The following is a 25,276-nucleotide window of genomic DNA, read 5'->3' as shown; positions in this document are numbered from 1 at the left end:
ATCCATCTGGCTGACAATCTTGACTGGGGCTTATTTTGGGGGTTGGGCTTATATTATGAGTATCCTGAAAAATCATGCTAGGACTTATTTTCCAGTTGGGTCTTATTCTCGGAGAAACAGGGTATTATTCTCATCCTGCAGTTCTTTGTGCAAATATACACCAGAACTGGGAATCAGGATAATTTATTCTCATGATACAATTGAGAGCAATTCATAGAAGCATTACTAATAAGTATAGTGTGGCATGGCATGGCATGGTATGATACAGTACTGTACCATATAGTACAGTATAGTACAGGTAGTCCTCAACTCACAACAGTTCATTTAGTGACCATTCAAACAACTGTGGCAAGAAAGGTCATAAAATGGGGCAAAACTGACATAACAAATGTCTCTCTTAACAACCAAACTTTTGGGCTTTGTTGTGGTTGTAAGTCGAGGAGTACCAATATAGCATAGTGTAGCATAGTGTAGTGTAGTATAGTATAGTATGCATTTATGCCTTCTTTCTTTTTACAGTCTGCAAGATCTTATTAGCAGATACTGGAAGTTGCTCTGCTTAGGAATTTTTCATCATTTACATACATGCATCTTGGGTTCTTTTTCTCTTATTTAAAGGAAACAAATTACTCTTCCTTATGCCTTTGAATACAAGATTTTGCCAGCTATGTATCCAGCAACTTTCCTAGATGAATAGTGAATTTCTGAATGGATACATTTTCTAAATGGTGGAATGCTAATTGTTTCCCCCCAAAATAGGTACTGAAAATGAACTTGCCAGTTGGAAATGCTTGAAACCTAGACGGAGTCAACATGAGATAAATTACCAGGCCCTAATCTATTTTATGCAGGATGAAAAGTTATATAGAGAACATTAATATTGTTGCAATATATGAATAAGATTTTTTAAATGCAGTTAGTCCTCGACTTATGACCACAATTGAGCCCAAAATTGAGCCCAAGGCAACTGTTAAGTGAATTTCACCCCATTTTACAAACCTTTCTTGCCATAGCTGTTCAGTGAACCACTTCAGTTGCTAAGTTACTAATACGGTTATTAAATGAATCTGGCTTCCCTATTGAATTTGCTTGTCAGAAGGTCACCAAAGGTGAACACATGGACAGTGCAACTGTCTTAAATATGAACCAGTTGCCAAGCATCCAAATTTTGATCACATGACCATGGGGATGTTGCATGAGTTGCTAAGTGTGACAAACGGTCATTGGATCACTTTTTTCAGTGCTGTTGTAACTTCAAATGGCCACTAAATGAACTGTTGTAAATTGAGGACTACTGTAATTCACCACAAATCTAAGATTACTATAAAATAGGAATTGGAATATAATAGCCTTCTACTGCATTAAGTAAACCTATTTTTATTTCCCAATTCTAGGAGGTACAAAGTTTAATAGAAACTGACTTTGGACAAGATATCCTAGACTCGCAGGGCACTGAAGATAAAGTGACAAAAGATGATAGCTATTATAGACCAGAAAAGTTCACCCACCATGGAGAAGTTCACGAACAGAAAACTGAAGGAAAACGAAAACAAGACCACTGGATAAATCTTGAGGCAGGGAAGAAGGAACAAATGGCTGAAACAAAATTCAAAAGCCCTTTGGAATACAAAAGACTTCAAGAATTTGAGGGAAGTCAAGGAGAACAAGTAGGAAAGAAACTGAAACTTCAGGAAGAACAACTTTATGAAATGGAGGAGAAAAACGATCAAGATCACCAGGTAAAAGAACAAGAAAAACAGGGAAGGAATGGAGAAGGGCCTGAAAAATTGCAGGCACAAATCCCCAAAAAATCTCAGGATCTTGAGGAACAAAAACAAATGGACCAAGAACAGGCACAATATGAACTAGAGGCACAAAGACAGCAGGAAGAGCGGAAACCACGTGAAGTGGACATGCAATGGCAGAAGGAGAAAAAGAAGAAGCAACAAGAACTAGAGGCACAAAGGCAGCAGATAGAAGCAAAAAGACAGGGTGAGCTGGAGGTCCAAAGACAACAGCAGGAAGAACAAAAGAGACAATGTGAAATGGAACTACAAAGACAGCAGGAAGAAGCAAAGAGACAACTTGAACTGGAAGTCCAAAGACAGCACGAGAAAGAACAAAAAAGACAATACGAACTGGAGGTTCAAAGGCAACATCAGGAAGAAGCAAGGAAACAACATGAACTGGAGATTCAAAGACAGCGGGAGACAGAACAAAAGAGACAATGTGAACTAGAACTACAAAGACAGCGGGAGGAAGAACAAAAGAGACAATGTGAACTAGAATTACAAAGACAGCGGAAGGAAGAACAAAAGAGACAACGTGAATTAGAGATACAAAGACAGCAGGAGGAAGAACAAAAAAGACAACGTGAACTAGAACTACAAAGACAGCGGGAGGAAGAACAAAAGAGACAACGTGAACTAGAACTACAAAGACAGCGGGAGGAAGAACAAAAGAGACAACGTGAACTAGAACTACAAAGACAGCGGGAGGAAGAGCAAAAGAGACAACATGAACTAGAACTACAAAGACAGCGGGAGGAAGAACAAAAGAAACAACGTGAACTAGAACTACAAAGACAGCGGGAGGAAGAACAAAAGAGACAACGTGAACTAGAACTACAAAGACAGCGGGAGGAAGAACAAAAGAGACAACGTGAACTAGAACTACAACGTGAACTAGAACTACAAAGACAGCGGGAGGAAGAACAAAAGAGACAACGTGAACTAGAACTACAAAGACAGCGGGAGGAAGAACAAAAGAGACAACGTGAATTAGAGATACAAAGACAGAGGGAGGAGGAAGCAAAGAGACAAGGTGAACTGGAGATCCAAAGACAACGGCAGGAAGAACGGAAGTGGCGTGAACAGGAGACACAAAGGCAACAGGAGGAAAAAAAGAAACAATATGAACAAGAAGAACAAAAGCATAAAGATTGTACGATACAGAAAGAGCAGAAAGTCACAGATCCAAAAGAAGAAAAGAGACATCAAGAAACAGAACTTAATGATAATTTGATCCAGCAGGGATGGAAGGATAAAAAGGAAGAACCAGAAAAGCAAAAGGCTCAGGAAGAAAAAATAAGCCATCTGTATTTGGAAAAGCAGAAGATGAAAGAACTTAAAACAGTTCAAACTGAAAAGCTGTTTGATCTGAACCAACAACTACTTCCGGAGCAAAAAAGAGAAATAGGACAGAGAAAGAAAGAACAAGAAAACAGCAAAAACTTAGATGACAGAAACAAACTGCAAGAGAAGGGAACGGCTATGAAACTGAAGGGACAAGAAGAGCAACAGCAAAATCAGAATGAAAAACAATTTAGTACAAATGAACAAAAGCAGCAAAAATCTGCAAAATCAGATGGATCAACAGAACGTAGTAAAATAGCGCCAGCAGAAATAGGGCATTTGGAGGCTGAAAAGGAGGTGCAAGAGGAGGGATTTATACAACGGACGGAGGGCCAACAATTGGAAAGACACAAAATCCTCTGTTTAGAAGATCAGCTGTCCCTAGAAAAGCCAAAAGAAGAGAAGAAATCCCACCCACAAGATGAACATTTGGAAACTGTTGAGAAAGAGCTACTATGTAAAGAAAAACCAGGACAGCAACAGAGAACTCAGCCAGCCAAAGAGCAGAAGGAAGAAGGAAGTCTAAGTGTTCATCAGGCGTTGAACGTTGAAGTTGAGGAGCAGGGAAGAGTTCTTGGTGAAGAATTACGTTGGCAGGAAGTTGACGCCCGGCAAACAATGTCCAGGGGCTTCACCTTTCAAGTTTCTTCTGGAGAAAAAGAAATTATATTTCCCAAAGTGAATTTAAGTCCAGTTACGCCTGTGAAAGAGGCTCCACTTCCTTCTGCCACAAAAGAATTTAAGGACCCTAAGTCTAGTAGAGGTTCTAGTAGTCTTCCAACTTCTTCATGTGTTCCCCATACCGCAATCTTGGTCACTGGAGCACAACTCTGTGGCACTGCAGTAAACCTCAACCAGATAAAAGATACAGCCTGCAAATCTTTACTTGGTTTAACAGAAGAGAAGAAAACGATGGAGGCAGCTCAGCCCGAAAGCATCCAGAAACCTGTTGATGGCAGGACGAACAGCACTAAAGCAAAGCATGTTCAAGATGCAGTGGACAACCAAGCCATCCTGGATGAATGGGCTTCAATTCGTTCAAAAATCTTAAAAGGGGCAGAGAACGATAAATTCAACGAGAAAGACAGTGGAAGTCTTAATAGGCATAGTGATGACTGGACAGCTAAAGGTCGAAGTACTTCCCATGGTAACTTACGAAAGACTTTGTCTGCAAACGCAAAGTTTTCTATAACTCCCGCCTGGCAGAAGTTCTCAGAAATATCCAAAACTGCTGCAGAGAATCAAACTGTTCCTGAAGCAGAAAATGCAGCCATGCAGCCGAGTCCGTCCACTCTGCATTCAGACAACGAGGCAGTCCAAACAGAGTCCCCGGTTGGTACAAAGAATGTAGGAACTTCCCCTGGGAAAATCAGAGGGCGACAGGAAGTAGCAGGTAATACTGAGGGATGTAAGTTTGCCAAAGATCTCCCATCTTTTCTTGTTCCAAGTCTCCCATATTCTCCAAATAAAGAACTCTCCCCATCCGAAACTTCGTCAGCGACGGACACGCAACATAATGTTGGTTCAAAAAAATTGGACCGGGCTTCACCAGGTGGAGAAGAAAACGTCTCCCCATTTGGAGTGAAATTAAGGAGGACCAATTACTCCTTGCGCTTTCACTATGACCAGCAAGCCGAGCAAAAGAAGAAGAAAAGATACAGTGCAGGAGATAGCTTTGATGGTTTGCCAACTCCACTCACCCCAGACAATGAACAAGATGCAAAACCTTTATTTTTGAAAGATAGCAAATGTCTGAGTCAAGACAAAAAAGATGCAAGGCTTAATTCTGATAATGCCACATTAACTATTATTAGTCGCAATTACACCATAGTTGCACCTGTATCTTCTCCTACTGGTCCTACGTCTGCGCCTAGTCAAGAAAAATCTGCTTCTAAATCACTCTTGCCACCAAAACCTGCACTAGCTCCAAAGCCCATCAGCCAAACACCGCCTACATCTCCTCTCACAAAACCCCGTAGATCTCACTTCATCGAACCCGTCGGGAAAAAGGTATCTAAAGTGGAACCTGACACCAGCTGGAGAAAAAGTGAAGGTAAAGGGACTCCTCACCCCTCCCAAGTGCCCAGTGAAAGCAAGAATGAGGAGGAAGAATCTAGAGAGAAGAAATCGTTTTTTCCATCCATCACCATGCCCTGGAGAGAGAAAGCGGAAAAAAAGCCAGAACCATTGAAAAAAGGTAAGTGAAAGGCAACTCTGAAGTACAACTTCCTCATGAAAAAGTTAACTTTGATTAGGAAGGTTCATGTGGAAGGTGGACAACGTAACATTAAATTAAAAATTAAGAAGACATTCATCCTCAATCAATGGATTTGGTGCCTGTCTGCTTTATTGTGCCTCTAGACCCGTGATGGCACGTGTTCCCAAAGTGGCACGCGAAGCCATGTCGCCCGGCACGCACGACCTTGCCTGTTTATCTTCCAGGTTTCTGGTCTGCATGCGTGTGTGACAATCAGCTGCCCTTTGCGTGCACGGCAGTGCCAAAAACTGGTGTGTGCATGCGCGCCGGCCAGCTGATCTCCAGCTGATTGCTGGGCGTGGATGCATGCTAGAACCCGGAAGTTCGGCTTTTTCAGACCGCGATCCCTTTGTGTGCACAGCAGTGCCAAAAACCAGCTGTGCATGGGGGCCAGCCAGCTGATCGTCGTATGCACATGCATGCTGGAAGCCAGAAGTTTGGCTTTTCCGGAGCGTGGTCCTGACGAGCACACACACTTGTGACGTTTCTGAGTGCCGAAAAGGTTTGCCATCACTGCTCTAGACACTCCTCTTTTCCTAGATGCAAAAGCTGAACTTTATATAGGTGTCTGAGGTTAGCATGTGAACGGGAAGTAGACCTATACTTGACTGACTTGCAGTTGACTGCAGTCTTTCTTGAATACTGAAAACACTGTGGTATTCACATCATTTTAAATAAAGACTGATGTGCCCCTTCCAACCAGAATGGAACAATTTGCTGTGGCCAATTCACTGCTACCATCTCACCATGGCCATCTTGCTGCAGCCAGGACACTTGCTGTATGACAATTCTACATGGGATAACTCCATGTGATAAATATTATCTGCCACTATTACTTTGTCATTATTTCCATTGACAAAAATTGGAATGATGTAGAACAAACAGTGGTGGATAATATTTATTGTGTTATCTCACGTGGATCCCACGGCGAGGTGTCCCATGGTGAATGTCGGCTGGCGGCCCCCAGGGGAAGATCCTTCTCTGTGGGGGCTCCTACTCTTTGGAATGAACTTCCCCCTGGTTTACGCCAAATACCTGACCTTCGGATCTTTCACCACGAATTGAAAACATATTTGTTTATTCGCGCGGGGCTAGCTTAAACTTTTTAAACTGTTTAGTTTTTAATTTTTAAATTCTATTTATATTTTAAATTGGGGTCCTTAGATTTTAATTATTTTAATTTTTCGGCCAATTCCGCCCTGAGTCCTTTGGGAGATAGGGCGGTATATAAATATAAACAATAAATAAATAAATAAATAAATTGTGTAATAAGTTTCTTAATTTAGTTTTTAATATTGTATATTGTGTATGTTTTTAGCCTGGCTGTACACCGCCCTGAGTCCTTCGGGAGAAGGGCGGTCTAGAAATTCAATAAATAAATAAATAAATAAATTGGCCGTGGTGAGATAGCTGTGGTGAGTTGCCCGTGGCGAGTTGTCCTAAATCCCTTTTCAATAGGCATGTGTCAAAAGATGTTTACATGTAGGCAATTTGAGACCTTTGTGATGGCTGTCAAACAACTCTTAGAGATCAGGAGAATTCACAAACAAAAATATGGATCAAACATGAACAAACCGGATGCCTCTGAAAAATGGAGATACCGTAAAAACCATCTGTACCAGGGGTGGGATTCAGCTGGTTTGGACCGGTTCGAATGAACCGGATGTTAATTTTAATCTGGTTTGGCAAACCGGTTGTTGCAAGGACTGGCTGATCGCCCACTCCGCCCTGCCCCTCCCAGGAGTCTCCATGCAGCCATTTTGGAGGCCAGGGAAGTGCAGGGCCCACATGGAGGCTCTGGGAGGGCGAAAAACAGGCCTACCAGACATTCCGGAAGACTAGAAACAGGCCCGTTTCTAGCCTCCGGAGTCTGGGGGAGGCCGTTTTCATCCTTCCAGAGGCTCAAGGAAAGCCTCCAGCATCTGGAGAGGGTGAAAACGCCGCCCCCCCATCCCCTGTGGTGCAGGAGTCCGAGTAGGCCACACCCGCCATGGCCACACCCACCCAGCAACCGGGCAGAGAACGAGATGCTAAAATTTCTGAATCCCACCCCTGATCTGTACCCATCTATGACATCATAGACTTTTATTTAGTCCTGGGAAAAAAAAAACCTAACAAAAGTGCAAGATACTTAAAATAAGCCATGATGTTTTTCGGAAGTATCAAATCATTTTTGTATGGTACATATGCAGAGCTGCTTACACATGGCAAAACTTTCCCCTTAACTTATCTGTCTTTATCCCTTTGTTTATATAAGCTTAAAAATTTGCTCAGATAACCCAAAATAGCATATCAAATGTATCCCAAATTAAACACCCACACTTTCTAGAAATAGATAGAAGTGTTGGTACTCACAGATGCTTACAGTTAAAACCAGTTCTGACATTTTTAGGGCAGCCAACACTGAAATTGAGGGATGCAAAGCTTGTTAATAAAGCTTTGAGAAAGTTGGCAACACTGAAGTATTTTCCAGATGTTTTCCAGAGGTGCATTAAGCTCTCACCAAAATATGGGAATTTGAAGTGCTCTACTGGGGCTCCACCTAACAAATATTTGCATTTGACGAAGAAAGTCAGTACTATAAGAGATTATCTCTTTTCTTCTTTTTAAAGAAGAAAAATGCATCATTTCATGGCCTGAGAGAAAGAAAATGAATTTTAGAACTTAGCAGGAAAGGAAATGTTTAATGAAACACACATGACATGCTATGGGAGCAAATGTGTTTAGCAGATTTGTTTTATAGATTTAGAACAACATGCTAGAATGATATACGCCTATGCAGACTTTGAAAACAGACCATTTTAAAGTTGTCTAAACCAGGGGTGTCAAACTTAAGGCCCGCGGACCGGATATGGCCCACGGGGTGCTTAGAGCTGGCCCACAGGGCTGTCTTGGAAACAGTGAAGGACTGGCCCACGGTGCCTCTGCAGGGGTGAAATCCAGCAGGTTCTGACAGGTTCTGGAGAACTGGTAGCAGAAATTTTGAGTAGTTTGGAGAACCAGCACCTGGTTGGGCCAGAGTGGGATGGGAATGGAGATTTTGCACTATCCTTCCCCCAGGAATGGGGTGGGAATAGGTATTTTGCAGTATCCTTCCCCTGCCACGCCCACCAAGCCACACCCACCAAGCCACACCATGCTCACCAAGCCACGCCCACAGAACCAGTAGTAAAAAAATTTGGATTTCACCACTATGCCTCTGCCAGTGAAAACTGAGCTCAGGAGGGCCCCATGAGGCCCCTCTGAACTCCGCTTTCGGCTGCGATGGTCTCCTGCAGCCCTTGGCCAGCGAAAAGATGTACGGCCCTCCTGGACTCCGTTTTCACTGGCAGATGGCCGCAGCACGTTGAGGTGGCCATGCTCACCCCAGCCATGGCTGCTCGGACCCCGAGATCAAACACAACCCTCAATGAAATTGAGTTTGACACCCCTGGTCTAAACCATAGGTCAATTTAAAAAAAACAAACTGAGAAATGGGCACACTTTAAAAATATAAAAACTTATCGATGGTACATATGCAGGATGAAATAAATTAGGCACATAGAGCATTCAAGGCCATCCAAAATGTCTGAAAATATACCTGTGTAAGTGGCTTATTTGAGATGGAATTGTAAGAGCAGCTAGGAGAAGTTTCAAGCAAGAGGTTGCATACTTATATAGCGACTTATAGACATAAGGCCGTGATGGCGAACCTATGGCACCTATAGCCATATCAGTGGGCACACGAGCTCAGCTCTAGTGCTCATACGCGCGCCAGCCAGCTGATTTTCGGGCCTTTTGGGCCTACCAGAAGTAGGGAAACAAGTTGTTTCCTTCCTCCAGAGGGCCTCAGGGTGGTGGGGAAGGCTCATTTTTCTCTCTCACCTGGCTCCAGAGCCCCTCTAGTAGTCTGGGGCCCCCAAAAATGGCCTTCCCCACCCCCCTCCGAAGGTCCTCCGAAGGCCGAAAATGGCCCGTTTGCCAACTTCTGGTAGAACCGGAAGTTGGCAAATGGGCTCTTTTTGGCCTCAGGAGGACCTCCAGGGGAGTGGGGAAGGCCATTTTCGTCCCCCGACTCCTAGAGGAGCCCTGGAGCCAGGTGAGAGAGAAAAACGGGCCTACCGAGCTATCGCGTGCCAGGAACGGGGGAGGTCACGAGCGCATGCACAGGGACAGGGCACATGTAATTATGGCTGTGGGCATGCACATGTGCGACCCCCTTGGCCCCCCCCCTCCTGGCACATGATGGCAAAAAGGTTAGCCATCACTGACATAAGGTCTCTTGGATGTCCTCCTTTGGACCGCTTCAGCACTGATATCATAACCAAGGACTATTCTTGTGCTCTGTTCCATCTTCAGAAAGGCCAGTTCTTCAGAGCAGGCATTCCATCGACGGTTCAAAAGTGATAGAGAAAGGGGAAACCACCCAGCCTCTCTGGATCACTTTGGCGTTGCAAAAACAGAAGGGCTTTCGGGAGCAGCAAGCAACCCGCGAGGAAAGGAGGCAAGCCAGAGAAGCCAAGCAGGCTGAGAAATTGGCTAAAGAAAATGTAAGCATCGCAATACAGAAAAACGGGCGGGGGGGGAGAGTATATTATTTGGGGCACCTGGTATCTTCTGCTAGCAGGGGCAACGCAACTGGTCAGGATCAACAAAAGCATTGTTAACTTTTTATTATAATACATCAGAGATGGGCAAATATGGTCGTTTTATGACTTGCGGACTTCAACTCCCAGAATTCCTGAGCCAGGTATCCTATGCTGGCTCAGGAATTCTAGGAATTGAAGTCCGCAGGTCAATAAAAGGGCCATAATTTGCCCACCCTAGTAATAAATGATTAAACTCAAGTAAAGCTCTGAGTCTAGAAACAGAAAAAGCTAACATTACTACTTTGGGAGGGTGATGGCTTAGCGCAGGGGTGTCCAAACTTGGCAACTTGTGGACTTCAACTCCCAGAATTCCTCAGCCAGCAAAGCTGAGGAATTCTGGGAGTTAAAGTCCACAAGTCTTAAAATTGCCAAGGTTAGACACCCCTGGCTTAGCAAGATGGAGGCGACTCGCTTCAACTCACATCTCCCTCTTTAAAATATGTTTTCTCAAATGCACCTGCCGCCAAAGCTTCTCTAGGCTCATTGCAGTTTACGATGCAAATGGAAAGAGCTTCTACCATGTAACAAAAAGCAAAGGAAGAACATAACAAAAATAAAACACATTCCTTATCATACAAAAGATTAAAAAAAATCAAAGTCAAAACCGTTGCATTGTACTTCAAAGCCTGTTTTGTTGGGAAACGGCCTTGGGTGAGATATTCTGAAGCTGCCGGGGAAATGAAAACCTCTGAAGCAGGCCTTGAACCCCGGGAAAGGAAGCGGGGTGGGGGGGAACCACACAAGATTCTGTTATTGTCTATTTTCTGATCTGGATAGCCTCGTGAAGCTGACAAGCAATGCAGAATCTACCAGATAGATGCAATAATTTACTTCTAGCCATTAATTGCAAGCAAATTGCATATGGGATATTGCATATTTTTTCCTATGGTCTTCAAAGACTTAATTATTATTAATAATAATTGATTCAATTGATTAGGGCCATTCTCTCCAGACATTGGCCTTATTAAATGAATAGATTGATAAAGATGTTCCATGGGAAGAACAAGCTGTTCACACACAGTCATTGCACATAAACATTCTCGGTATTTTCTGGCCATAAATAAACATGTATAACGGGATCGTTTTGTTTCTCTGTGTCATATAATACATGTTGGTATATACATAATTTTGCATTTATTTATTTGTTTATCTTGCATTGTTTATGTAATGTAAAATTGGAGGTGGTGATCCTTTAAGAGATTTATGCAACAAAATTTCATTTTTAATGTATACCAGATTAGTGTACATTCAAAATGACAATAAAGTTCTGTTCTGTTCCGTTCCGTTCCCTTCCCTTCCCTTCCCTTCCCTTTCCTTCCATTCCATTCCATTCCATTCCATTCTATTTTCTTCTGTTCTGTTCTGTTCTGTTCTGTTCTGTTCTGTTCTGTTCCGTTCCGTTCCCTTCCCTTCCCTTCCCTTCCCTTCCATTCCCTTCCATTCCATTCCATTCCATTCCATTCCATTCTATTTTCTTCTGTTCTGCTCTGCTCTGTTCTGTTCTGTTCTGTTCCGTTCCGTTCCCTTCCGTTCCCTTCCCTTCCCTTCCCTTCCATTCCCTTCTATTCTATTTTCTTCTGTTTTGTTCCGTTCCGTTCCGTTCCATTCCATTCCATTCCATTCCATTCCATTCCATTCCATTCCATTCCATTCCATTCCATTCTATTCTATTCTATTCTATTCTATTCTTATTTTAAATGTGTGCCATGTGAGTTATAGCACCTGGAAAGGCATTTACAAATGCTTTCTAACTAGTGCTTTGCCCATACTTTGTACTTTTGAGTCAATCTATATGATGAACATGCACTATAAACGTATTAATATTTAGCACATGTTTATACTGTTACTTTTTATATTAGGCCAGCATGAACAACCAGGCAGATAATAAAAGCAATAATGTGAGCAGGTCAAACGTATCGCAAAAGTCCACTGGCCCAGAAGAGGAGAAAAAAATGGAGACGGCTACATCAAGATTTGAACGTAGAGAACAGCTCAAAAAGTCGAATACCCTGCCTTCTTCCGTTACAGGTATGGTTGACATTTTGGCTCGCGATTGTAGTTGCAAATTTTATTTCTGAGACGGTTGAGTATGTAAGCCGTTGTTGGTTCACCTTGCCTGGAGTACAGGCAGTCCTTGACTTCTGACCACAGTCGAGTCCAAAATTTATGTTGCTAAGTGAGAAATTTGTTAAGTGACTCTTGCCCCCATTTTATGACTTTTCTTGAAGTTTAGTATTAACTGAATCACCACAGTTGTTCAACGTGTAACACCGTTGTTAAGCGAATCTGGTTTCCCCGTTGACTTTGCTTGTCAGAAAGTCACAAAAGGCGATCACATGACCCTGAGACACTGCAACTGTCGTAAATATGAATCCGTTGCCAAGTGTCGTGTCCCACTCCTCCGCTGACGGCCGGGTCAGGGAAATCCGAATCAGGCTTGCCTCTGCAGCTCTGCCCAAAGTCCTAGCAAAGTCCTCAGAGCAGGCAGGAGACCAGAAAGTGACTTCAGCAAGATAAGTTCGACTTTTGCCTGACTCAGAGACTGCCAGAAAGCAGATCCTTTATATAGGCCATGGGGTGTGGCTCCATGACTCAGCACTCATTAAGGCCTGCCCCTCCCTTCCTTCTGTTGCCTCCGCCTATCCAATCTTCTGATGCGAGGGTCACTCCAATCAGCTGTTGGTAATAAACCCTCCTCAGGCTCACATGCTGTGGAGGAGGGGGAGGGGTCTAGCTGCTCCGTTTGCCTGGGCATGGAGTCAGGGCTGGGGCCGGGAGGTGCTCCTTCTTCTGCAGTTTGTCTGGGCATGGAGCCAGGACTGGGGCCGGGAGGCATACATTCCTCCGTGTTCGGGAGCAGATAAGAAGGCCCCGGCTGCTCTGAGGGCGGGCAAGACACAACACCAAGCATCCCAATTCTGGTCGTATGACCATCAACATACTGCAACGGTCATAAGTGTGAAAAACAGTCGTAAGTCCCTTTTTTCACTTTCCCAAAGGTGCTTTCTTTCAAACGGCAACTAGTTTTTCTTGTTGTTCTGACCTAGGCTTCCTGAGAAAGCATAAATCACAATTTTAGTCCCCCAAACCCTCTTTTATTGAGACGGCTGTGAATTATGGTCATTCACAGCCCATAATGATTCACAAACAGTCTGTGAAGATTCTGACAGATGTCTACTTGAGTTGACACAGTCTTTCAGGGCAATGTTGATAAGCACCCATCTTGGTATCTCCCTTGAAATGCTGCCAGAGATCTAATTGTCAATTAGTTTTACAAGGCCAAACGGACTTCTCAGAGCTTGAATTGACTATATGAACTAATTGCTTCCTGCAAAGGCTCACATCCGTTTGCTCCCCTTTTATGTCTTATGGGAGGGGCCAATCAACTCCAAGCCTTACTCCCGAGTCACCCTTTTTTCCTTTAATTGTTCTTGCCTTCTGGCAGCTCGGCACATGTGCGCACTAGGAACAGGCTCACACTGTTCTTCTGCCTCAACTAATGTCAGATTCCGGAGGCAGCACATATCTCCCAGATGGCCCTGGCCCCCTCTCTGCCACCGACACAGAGCCTTCATCTGAGCCTTCCCCAGACTTCAGGACTGGCCCATGTTCCTCCCCAACCTCTTCACTATCCGACTCTGCTGCCAGCTCCTCAGGCCTCAGGCGGACCACAATACTTGTTTTGCTTAAAGACGGTTCGCTTCTCTTTCAAGAAGCATCCTCAGTACTGACTGAATGGTGGAGAACGGAAGGATTTATATTCTTTGCAGTCCTCTGGTCGTTAGCACTCTTTTTGAGTGTCGCTGAGACCACTTGGAGGTTTGTCTACGCCGTCAGGGCACCCTGAATCCTGTCGTCTGCAACATTTTCTAGAAATCCATCCATACTTCCATCCCCTTCGAAGGATGCTCATCCCAAAATGCACAGCTACAGTAAATGTCTATGGAAATTCTCAACCATCCAGGTCAGATGGAAGCAAATTCCAAGTCCAAAGTTGCTTTTCTCAATTGATAAGTGTACCCTGGATACGGATGAGGCAGATGGTTAAGGCGTTAAGCGAATAAAAAGCTATGATAGTAAGCAAATGATGTGGTGATATAATAAATAGGTTGTTCCATGAAGCTGACTGAAGAAATCGTCTCTAGATTACTCCGTTTCCTAATTATGGCTTTTTTTATATAGTTCTTAAATGCTGCCATTCAGGCATAAAAGCCGATTCGTTGATTAAAAAACAAGCAATAGCTTTGGATGATCAAGGCAAGAGGGAGTGAACTAATTTTATTGTCATGTAAAGGCAGCACACAATAGGGAGGCCTCCACAAAATTGTGTGCACTTCATATAATTTATTGTTACTCTGCTAGTAACATAAAATAACATTAAATGATGGAGCTCGTTCACATAAAAAGAGCCATAACCATCAGAATAAGTTATTGTTGTGGAGGATATAAATTAAGCACCATAATCTATTCTTATTCTATAAACGTTCAGGCTGGCTTCTTTTTTGAAAGGCAGTCTTCCAAATATCCAAATTCAAAAATACTTTGGATTGCAGCCAGAGAGAGGCAATATCTGACCAATTAAAATCCTCTACATACAGCTTAGTATTATGTCTAAAATAGCATCACTGATTTCGTTTACTTCTTTCCAAATCAGATGAACACAATAGGAGGTAGTCCTCAACTTATGGCCACAAGGGAGCCCAACATTTCTGTTACTAAGTGAGATATTTATTAAGCGAGTTTTGTGAGATGGTTGTTAAGTGAATCGCTGGGGTTGTTACGTTAGTACTATGGGTGTTAAATGAATCTGGCTTCCCCATTGACTTTGCTTGTCAAAAGGTCGCAAAAAGGTTTCACATGACCCCGGGATACAGCAACCGTCATAAATATGAGTCAGTTGCCAAGGGTCTGAATTTTGATCATGTGGCCACCGGGATGCTGCAATCGTAAGTGTGAAAAGTGGTCATAAGTCACTTTTTACAGCGCCGTTGTAACTTCGAACAACGGTCGCTAAACGAACTGTTGTAAGTCAAGAACTACCTGTAAAAGGAAAGAGGAATTCTGTATTCTGTACAATCATGAATCGATCTGCACCTGGAGCCTTTGATTTTGGCAAGAATTCAGGGTGGTACCTCTTTAATCGATGAATAGATTTAGCGTCTGCTCCCATTAAGGTAGGAATAATCTTAAATGCAATTTGGCCTAGGTTTCTATGGGTGGAGGAAAAGGGGAAGTAATGTAACATAAGCCTAGTACAGGAGTCGGCAACCCACGGCTCTGGAGCCGCATGTGGCTCTTTCATCCCTCTGCTGTGGCTCTGTCACTGGTCGGCACCACAAATTTGAGAGTAGCTTCCGGTTGAGGGGGGAAGCATGGCGTGCCAGGAGGAGACTCTAGTCTATGGAAAGGATCGGGTTTTCCGGTCAGCTCCACAATTAATAGGGCTTTTGGTTAGAACAGGTAGAGGAAAAAGGTCATTAGGAGGAGACTTTATGGTGGAGGAACCGGACTTCCGGCTGGCTCCAGAATTGAATGGAGACTTCCGGCTAGGACTTTTGTGGCTCTTTGAGGGTTTAAGGTTGCCGACCCCTGAGCTAGTATCAATCCTATTCTTCACTCATATCCACCATCACGGCCGCAAGTACAAAACAGGAATGACGTCACAATGTCACTGCATTCATTTTAATCATTTTTTAAAAATCTAGATTTATCTGACTAACTCTATGGATGCTGTGAAATTCACTCATTAAAACATGGCATTGAATTCTTCCTCTTCCTCCCGCCCCACCGTCTTCCTTAAACTCTACCTTCATTTTAAATGAACGGAGAAGGAATGAAAGCCAACCTCTCGCTGGAAAATTGTCTGCTGTTTTGTCCAAGCAGTAAAAGACTCCATTATTAATAATGTTAACCAGCAAATTTTCAAAAAAAAAAAAATCTATTAGCATCCTGCCGTCTTATCAATCCTTGGTGAAATTATAAAGGAACGAGCTAATTTTCAGCTGCTGTGTTATCATATGCAAAAAAGAGCAAATATTGATTTCTGCGCAGGTAAGCATTTTAATATGTGTTCAGCTTACCAGTTGCTGTAAGAAACAGTCTTGTGCCATACCCCAAAACCGAGAATGTGTTAAAAGACAGACTGATTTTGCATTTTTGAAAGTCTGCCGATCTCTGAAGCATTCTCGGTTTCTGGAATATTTGCTGGCTATCCAACAAACCAGGGGTGGAATTCAATTTTTTTACCTACTGGTTCTGTGGGCGTGGCTTAGTGGGCGTGGTGTGGCTTGGTGGGCGTGGTTTGGTGGGCATGGCAGGGGAAGGATACTGCAAAATCTCCATTCGCATCCCACTCCTGGGGGAAAGATATTGCAAAATCCCCATTCCCTGCCCACTCCTGGGGGAAAGATATTGCAAAATCCCCATTCCCTGCCCACTCTTGGGGGAAAGATATTGCAAAATCTCCATTCCCACCCCACTCTGGGGCCAGCCAGAAGTGGTATTTGCCGGTTCTCCGAACTGCTCAAAATTTCCACTACCAGTTCTCCAGAACCTGCTGAATAGCATCCCTGCAACAGACGTATTTTTCTTTCTCTGCCAAGTAATATGTGGCCTTTAAATAGTAAAGTCCATGTTTAGAGTACGCTAGCCTATCCTCCTCCCAACACACACACACACACACACACACACACACACACACACGGAAGAAAGGAAGATTAAAAAAAGCAATACTTTTTTTAAAAAAACCCTGCAAAAATGCTACTTAATTTAGATTGCTTCTGCCTTTTGCTTATAAGAATTTCTTAGCGTGGGAAGGAGAGCTGCCCTTCAGATAGCTTTCATTATTCTGCAGAGCACCTACGCTTCTGTCTTCTTGGTGATGCCAAACTGGAATCACAAGAGTTGCTCCCGAAAAATACTTTGTTGTTGTTTTACACCCCACCCCCACCCCAGGGCAGACTCTTGTGATCTTTTGTTCTTGGCTTCTTTGCTTCTCTTAACGAAATGCCCAGGGCATTCCTCATGGGGAAGGCATTTCTATAGCGGCGCAGTTAACCGTTTCCCCTTTTCCTCAATCTCTCTCACAGTGGAGATCGCCGATTCCCTTTCATCGTCGCCTTTGGCTAAAGAAGTCACCAAGAGATTCTCTACGCCGGATGCTAATCCCGTCTCAACCGAGCCTGCTTGGTTGGCCTTAGCCAAGAGAAAAGCGAAAGCTTGGAGCGACTGTCCCCAGATCATTAAGTAAATAGATCCTAGCTTTTTATGTTTTACTCTGGTTGGAGAGCCATTTCCTTTTTTTAAAAATTCATATTCTCACATGGCAAATGCTCCTGAAAACACATTTAAGGGCAAACTCCGACCGATGAAAGACATTGAACTGTAGATCATGAGAGGAATGTTCTAGCAGGTATTTTGAGTTTCAGGCCACTCACTGCTTCAGTGTTGTTGAATGTCAGCTTCCCGTCAACCTATTATTTTACTTGGACATTTTTACAAAATGCCACTCAGGTACAGGAATACGAAAGATCTCTGCTTCTGCCATAGTTACGAGATAACTTTGAATTAATTTGCCTCTGATCTGGCAAAAAAAAAAATGACTTCAGAAATAATGAAATGTAATTTAGGAGTAATGAAAGCACCATTTTTTTCTTTAAATTCTAAAGAGTTTTTCCTGAGGTTTTTAGTTTTGAACATTAGTCACACTTCTCGAATGTATTTAATGATTTACTAATTAACACACTCAAGATATGTTACATCAAAGATTTCCTTCTTGTATTTCTCTAAATGATTCTCCGAGCCATCAACAGCCTGCGTGCAAACTGCATTGTTACATTTTCATTTCCTTCATATCCAGAAATATATTCATGCAACAATAATGTTTTCATTTATTGATATATTGAGATATATATATGTAGGTCTTTGGTTATTCGGGTTTTCTCTCGCGTAAAATTGGAAGTAAAATTGGGAGAAAACCCGAATAACCAAAGACCTACATACAAACACCCGCGAAAACCTCAGAAAACATATATATATATATATTCATTCCTCATCTCTGTACAATAAGAACACACTGAATAAGTAATTCAATTGTATTTGGAGAGAACTGTATCATGATTTTCAGTCTTATCATAAATGGTAGAACAGAAAACAGAAGAACAAAACAAAAACGTACGTCCAGCACTAACAAAAAAAATGGGAGGGGAATTGTTGTACAAACAAAGAGAAAAAAATATAGTTTAAAAAAAGGATTTCCAGTCTTAAATCCATTGCTCGCGTCATTCAAGGAATAATGATACACAATATCTTTAAGTGACCGAAAGCAAAAATTATCCCCAGATATACCTGCAAGATATGGTTAAAAAAATGTCCAGATGGCAGCTATAATTGTTACCCGTAAACAATGGGTGGAGCTTCAGTGACACCATCTTGGCTTTTTCACCATACTTTTCATATTATCTAAAGGAGGGTCGTCCAACCTTTTTCCGCTGGTTATCTTTTAGACGTGTTGAGTTTCAACATCTGGAGGACAGCAGACCAGTAGGGTGGGAAATCTAGCCCCTTTATCCTTCATTCCAGTAAACTATATGTTAGGATCATCATTCTGTTCACCAAGCTTCATGAGCAGTTTCCGCTTCAACATCTGTGCCGTGCTACTGCGTATTACCTTTGCAAACTATGAGCGGAGTGTTCCTGTTAATGACATTAGGTGAAAGTGTAGCTATTGTGTTAATACATATTACTTTTTGTCCTGGAATTAGATCTGATTCAAGATTATGGAATTGGTTTAACGAGGGAAACTGAATTGGGACTGCCAAATTCCAGCCAGCTGGACAGCAACAAAGATAAAGAATCCTCCTAAATCTTTGCTATTTTATAAGACTTGCAGCTGAGCTCTGAAAGCCTTTGATTTGAAAAGCTAATCGTAAGGAAAATGTGATCTATTTGCCCCTGAGTATTGTTGCCCTTTAAAACGAGTATTCCTAAATTATCAATCAGTTACATTTTCTAATTAGACATGTAAATATGCAAAAATAGTGTTGTATTGTACTAAACATCAGATTGTTCGGTAAAAAAATGGTTGAAACAAAATTTGAATTCAGAATTTCTATTTCTCTTAATTGTAACATCAGTTTAGAATGAAAACACTTTTAAAACAGAGAAGCGCAATCTACCACAATTACATTCTCATTCGAAAATCCCACCTCAAAACAACAAAAACCAACCCCCACACTATGCATCTGGGATCAGGAAAAACACTAATTCAAGGAGCAGTGTAAAAATTGCAAGTTTGGTCCAAGACAACCAAACCAATGCAGTTACTGAATAGGCATCGAAGCGCAGGAGAAAATGTTTGTTGTGTTGTTGGAGAAGCACAAAGTTGCTAAGATTGATAGCTGAGTAACTGTCCTAAAGAAACTTATTCTTGTAGCCATTGTCACTTTGGTCTTTTAAGTGAATTCAGGACCTAAACCTTCTTCAAGACTCATCTTAAATGAAATCGGGAAAGCCTGTTAGAAATACAACTTAAAGCAGGGGTCTCCAACCTTGGTCCCTTTAAGACTTGTGGACTTCAACTCCCAGAGTCCCTCAGCCAGCAAAGCTGGGAGTTGAAGTCCACAAGTCTTAAAGGGACCAAGGTTGGAGACCCCTGACTTAAAGGATGAAGGATCTCCTAGTAACTCACTATATAGAACCAAGGTGGAGGTTTGAAGAATGAAATATGACCTTTTTTGCATAGGTGGTACTCAGCCAGTTTGGACTGGTTCGGGTAGTGGCGACCTGCGGATGGGCACGCCCACCCGCCATGGCACAAGGCCGTCCTACATTGCTGTGTTTTTGACACCGCACGCACGCAGGGACAATACGTTTGAGCGAATTGTCATATTGTTTGATGTTGCACACATGCGCGGATGGCGCGCGCTCACATTTCCGGTGCTGGGCGAACTGGTTGCTCCAGTATGTGAACCCCACCTTTTTTGCCATTCACATAAAGCAGGGGTCTTCAACCTTAGCAACTTTAAGACTTGTGGACTTCAACTCCCAGAATTCCTCAGCCAGCTTTGAAGTTGCCAAGGTTGGAGACCCCTGACATAAAGTGTGAAGATTTCATCCCATGTAACAGAGTTAATTCTTATTCACCCTTACAGCCGCTAAACGATCTTCAGGGACAGTAAAATGTCAAGACCTGGATCTTCCATTCAGGAACACTTTGAGTTTCTTCTGGATGTCAGGCTTTTGCTCACCCACAATTTACTCCTTTCATTACCGTTGATAATGCACTGTTTAATTAGCCGACCCACCCACCCCCAGGAACAGCTTCTACTGAATATGTTACAAACAACATACAGTTAGTAGAAATGGGTGCATATTTAGTCAAGTTGTGTTGTGACTAAGGTTAACACAATTCCCTACCCCGACGGTGGCCTATAATATATTTACAAGCATTTTAACGTGCATATACTTCTGTCAACATGCTGTTGCAAAAAATAAATAAATTAAAATATGTGTACAACTCTTCAAATTTCCTCCAACTCAATGAGACTTCTAGATTGGGAGAACATAGTTGGAGAAAAAGAGGATCGGGGAGGGGGGGGAGGAAATTGGTGAGGTGGACAGGGCAAAGCGAAACAAAACAAGTAATTTTGGGGGGGGGAAAGTGGGTGTCATTTGCATGAGAAGTAAGGGAAACAAAACTCCCAAAATAAGCCTAGAGATGGTTAACGCAGAGCTTAATAGTCTTGTAAATAGTTCGAAAGCAGTCGTTTCAAGCATGAGGATTCACCGTGGATTAAAACTGTATTCAGTCCAGGGAAGTAGGACGAGAGTAAAGGGCCAATTTTACTCTGGTCTTTCAGGATCAGCCGCCATCCCAACCTATTGATTCTCAACATTTATAGCCCTAATTATCCTTCAGCGTTAAAAGACTCCTGGAGAGCGATGGGAGCATCTCTTCCCTTTGCTCTACTTCACAGGTGATGCGAGACAACAGGTGAATTGCATTCTCTGCCATGCCGCGCCGCACGTACAGACACATTGCTGCAGGCCAAATGGTTGGCTGTCCATGCAACAGTTTTTTGTATTAACGGTCTCGATTTCTGCATCAGTGATTGGATCAAAGCTGGGCTGCGTAAACTATTTTCTTTGTAAGCATTTCCAGAAGCCTGTTTTCAACATTGTCATTTCATATAAGGTCAACTTGAACTTTTGCACTAAATACCAATGAAGTGTTACTTTGCTTAAGCTTTGTTGAAGCCTTTCTTAATAAACAAATAAACCTGGAATAACTTCCAACACTTTAAAACTGATCAAACCACTTTGCACAATTGTGGTCTCAATTTTATTTTACTTTTATTTTATTTTTGTAACATACACTTGGTCCTTACCCAGAGACAGTTAAATCATATCCAAGCCTTGTTGGCATTAATGGAACTTATATCAGCAGTGACTGAATATATCCTATACACTAACAGGTATTGGGGGTGTAACTTTTTCTAGATAAAGGCAAAATATTATTTGAGGTTATGAATGATTAGCCTCGATTGTTCATAAAGTGGTATATAAAGTTACAAACATGTATAATTGTGGATTTCGTTTTGTGTACTTTTTTAATTTTTCAAATGTTTTAAAGTGCAATTGTTTCTTACACTAATATCATTTTAATTCCAATTAAACTATAATATGCTGAAAGTTGGTAGATTGATTTATTCATTATCTTTTGTTAAATGTGTCTGGTTACCTTAAAACAAGAGCCTGAATTAATATATGACTATAACTGTTTTTAGAATATATTACAACCAGGGCGAAATTAACAATGACTAAAGAGTTATGTTAGTAGAATTTCTATTTTCAGTTTTTGATCATCACAATTTTAATGTAAATGGTCCATCACTGAAAGCTTGTTCTATATAAATAAAAATAGCTGTGTTTCTATAAAAAATACTTTTTATTTTTACTTACTGATTCATTTCAAAAAATCCTAAAGGTGTGAAAGACTTAAGTAAACTTTTAATAAAGCCATTGTTGATAATTAGTAATGGGAGGAAACACATTTATTGCAACTATACTTGGCATTATTAAGCGCTGTTTAAAAATACAGTAACAGTAACAGAGTTGGAAAGGATTTTGGAGGTCATGTAGTCCAACCCCCTGCTCATGCAGGACACCTGTACTAGGGATTCGAACTGCCGAATTGCTGACCTTTCTGATTGACAAGCTCAGTGTCTTAGCCACTGAGCCACCTACTTAGGCTATAACTGAACTTACAACAATTTGTTTAGTGACTGAACTTACAATGGCATGAAAAAAGTGAGTGATGATCATTTTTACACTTATGACTTATACACTTAAAAGAGCCAAGTTTGCAGCATCCCCAATGATCACTTGTTCAAAACCCAGACCTTTGGCAATTGACTCATATTTATGACAGCTGCTGTGTCCCGGGGTCATATAAATACTTTTTGTAACCTTTTGACAATGAAAGTCAATGGGGGAAGCCAGATTTACTTAACAACCTACATTATTAACTTAACAACTGCAGTTAACAAGCGTGGCAAGAAAGGTTGTAAAAAAAAAAAAATGGGACAAAATTCACTTAGCAGATGTCTCGCTTACGACAGAAATTTTGGGCTCAATTGTGGTCGTAAGTTGAGGACTACCTTTACAAGGAGAGGCGCAAAAAAGACTGAGTGATGCTTTTTCCCTCAAGAGTTTTGCTGAAATGTCTTGAGATGAGAGAAAACTCTTATTTCGGGATGGATAATCAATGCTTCCAGATCACACTAGTCCAGGGGTCTGCAAACTTGGCTCTTTTAAGACTTGTGGACTTCAACTCCCAGAGTTCCTCAGCCAGCAAAACTCAGCCAGCAAAGCTCAGCCAGCAAAGCAAAGCTGGCTGAGGAACTCTGGGAGTTGAAGTCCACAACCTGCAGTAGCCTGTAGGATGGCTGGCTTATTTTTGATTTAAAGTGGTAAATAAATAAGTCATAATTTTGGAAATCCTGTTTTGCGGTATTTAGACATCACATTAAGACGTACAGCGATTCGATTAGAAACTATATTGCAAAAGGTTCCTATGTACAATTATTCTTTGTAGGATATTGCTCTTCCACACTGTATAACACTATCATTACATAACGATAACGATATAATTATACAGTATATTATAATATCCTTGTTATAGCAACCCTAAATAAAAAGGGCAGCTGTAAGAAAGAAAATCACAGTGCTGGTTAGAAATCTTCCATCTTATTTGAAAGCAATGTTAAATTGATATCGTAAACTGCAGGTATTCTTTTGACAATGTCTTTCCAACCTTCATAATTATACTTAGAATTTTAGTACCCGGCAAGTTTTATTATATACTGAAATCTCCTGAACTCAACATATAATTTCTTTAGATATCTGAACATCCAATAACCTTTTTCACATAGACTACTTTTTGGCCTTTAGCCTGCACCGAAGTCACAACCCCAAATAATTTCTGCCAAAATATGTTATACTTTAAAAAAATAAATAAATTTGTAAATAAATAAATATTCATCAGTCTGTGTTCTAGAAGTATCATTGGATAAAATACTCAATACAGAGCACTAACTCCCAGATTTATAGGGGTCTTGACTCGGTACCTTAAAATGCTTTAAATCAAGGGTAAAATTAGGCCCAAGGTTGACTCAGCCTTCCATCCTTTATAAGGTAGGTAAAATGAGGACCCAGATTGTTGGGGGCAATAAGTTGACTTTGTATATAATATACAAATGGATGAAGACTATTGCTTGACATAGTGTAAGCCGCCCTGAGTCTTCGGAGAAGGGCGGGATATAAATGCAAAAAAAAAAAAAAGGGGGGGGATAAAATTAGCTTTTCTCCCCTACATATTGAACCAGAAAATTCACACCGGCAAACGTTTAGCTCTCAAGTAGAAAATTAAAAACTCTACAAAGCTCATCGTTACAGAATTTTATTAGCTTTAGATAAACATAGATCTAAACAATGAAGGTAGTTGTTTCTACAGCCTACAACAATTGTTGATCCCCAGGCTATAGGCGAAGAGAAGACCTCTCCTGGAAGTTGTCCTCTACTTTCGGCCACTCCAGTCTTAGCATCCAGGATCCATATTCTGCCATCTGTGGAAGTCACAACCAGAAATGTTCTACTGTCCAATTTAGGATTCTGGAAAACAAATGGAGTTGCATAAACTCTTGATGTAGTTTCAAACTTCCATAGTACATTTCCTTCCCTGTTGCAGCAATAAATAAAGCAGTCATGGGACCCAAAGAATATATCTCCGGAAAAAGGTGAAACACAAGGTGATGAAAAGATTGGTCCACTGCTGGAAAATGTCCAAACCTGTAGGACGGTAATGAAATATTAAATCAGTTATTGAAATTTCAGTTAGTGTGATAGAATCATTGTATACATTGTAATGAGTTTATGACGCATATAAAAACATTCAACTTTATAGCCATGTTCACAAAATATCTAAGAAAAGGGCTAATTATTCCAATCAATTATATATCTCAATATATAATATACTCAGGCAAATGCATTTTTGTATATTTTTTGCATATTGAGAGGGCCTGCTGAATGTAAAGGTAAAGGTTCCCTTTGCACATATGTGCTAGTTGTTCCTGACTCTAGAGAGCAGTGCTCATCTCCGTTTCAAAGCCGAAGAGCCAGCACTGTCCGAAGACTTCTCTGTGGTCATGTGGTCAGCATGACTAAATGCCAAAGGCGCACGGAATATTGTTACCTTCCCACCAAAGGTGGTCCCTATTTTTCTACTTGCATTTTTTAAGTGCTTTCGAACTGCTAGGTTGGCAGAAGGTGGGACAAATAACGGGAGCTCACCCTGTTACACGGCACTAGTGATTCGAACCGCTGAACTGCCAACCTTTCGATCGACAAGCTCAGCGACTTAGCCACTGAGCCACCGTGTCCTATATATACTGTATGCTGAACATACAGTATAGCAAATTGTTTTAGTTAGAGTCAGGAATGATTCAGCATGCCAAACTAACTATGAGAACATTTTAAAAGGGCATATTTTAATGAGCCACAAGTAATTTAGTAGAAGGAGAATTTTACCATTGTACCCTGGAGAAAATACCAAGGTTATACCAGAAATGAACATAAGCTTTGTGATGATTTTTGACAATCATTTCTCTAGGCTAGTTTTGGTCAATGCATATTTCTCCAACAGCATTTTATACAACATAGATCATTGTGCTGTAGGACAATCTATCACTGAACTCAAG

General features: G+C 41.6%; 2 protein-coding genes across 5 annotated transcripts in view; one reads left to right on the top strand and one right to left on the bottom strand.

The window, feature by feature from the left end:
• The window catches only part of CRACD (capping protein inhibiting regulator of actin dynamics), a 181,301-nt gene extending 159,361 nt beyond the window's left edge, over positions 1–21,940 (top strand). For all 4 annotated transcript variants that reach the window (XM_058193096.1, XM_058193093.1, XM_058193095.1 and 1 more), the window contains 5 exons: positions 1,395–5,331; positions 9,730–9,920; positions 11,879–12,047; positions 17,108–17,264; positions 18,782–21,940. In XM_058193096.1, the coding sequence (XP_058049079.1) occupies positions 1,395–5,331; positions 9,730–9,920; positions 11,879–12,047; positions 17,108–17,264; positions 18,782–18,824 (4,497 nt within the window). In that variant the 3' untranslated portion in view covers positions 18,825–21,940. The remainder of the gene's footprint in view (positions 1–1,394; positions 5,332–9,729; positions 9,921–11,878; positions 12,048–17,107; positions 17,265–18,781) is intronic.
• A 2,025-nt stretch (positions 21,941–23,965) lies between these two features.
• AASDH (aminoadipate-semialdehyde dehydrogenase) overlaps positions 23,966–25,276 on the bottom strand; it is a 39,862-nt gene continuing 38,551 nt past the window's right edge. The window contains exon 15 of the mRNA XM_058193764.1: positions 23,966–24,368. Within this exon, the coding sequence (XP_058049747.1) occupies positions 23,970–24,368 (399 nt within the window). The 3' untranslated portion in view covers positions 23,966–23,969. The remainder of the gene's footprint in view (positions 24,369–25,276) is intronic.

The sequence above is a fragment of the Ahaetulla prasina genome, chromosome 8 (assembly GCF_028640845.1).
Source record: "Ahaetulla prasina isolate Xishuangbanna chromosome 8, ASM2864084v1, whole genome shotgun sequence".
In the NCBI taxonomy this organism is placed as follows: Eukaryota; Metazoa; Chordata; class Lepidosauria; order Squamata; family Colubridae; genus Ahaetulla; species Ahaetulla prasina.
Note: the sequence above shows the minus strand (reverse complement) of the source record. Positions and strands in the feature narration are given on the sequence as shown.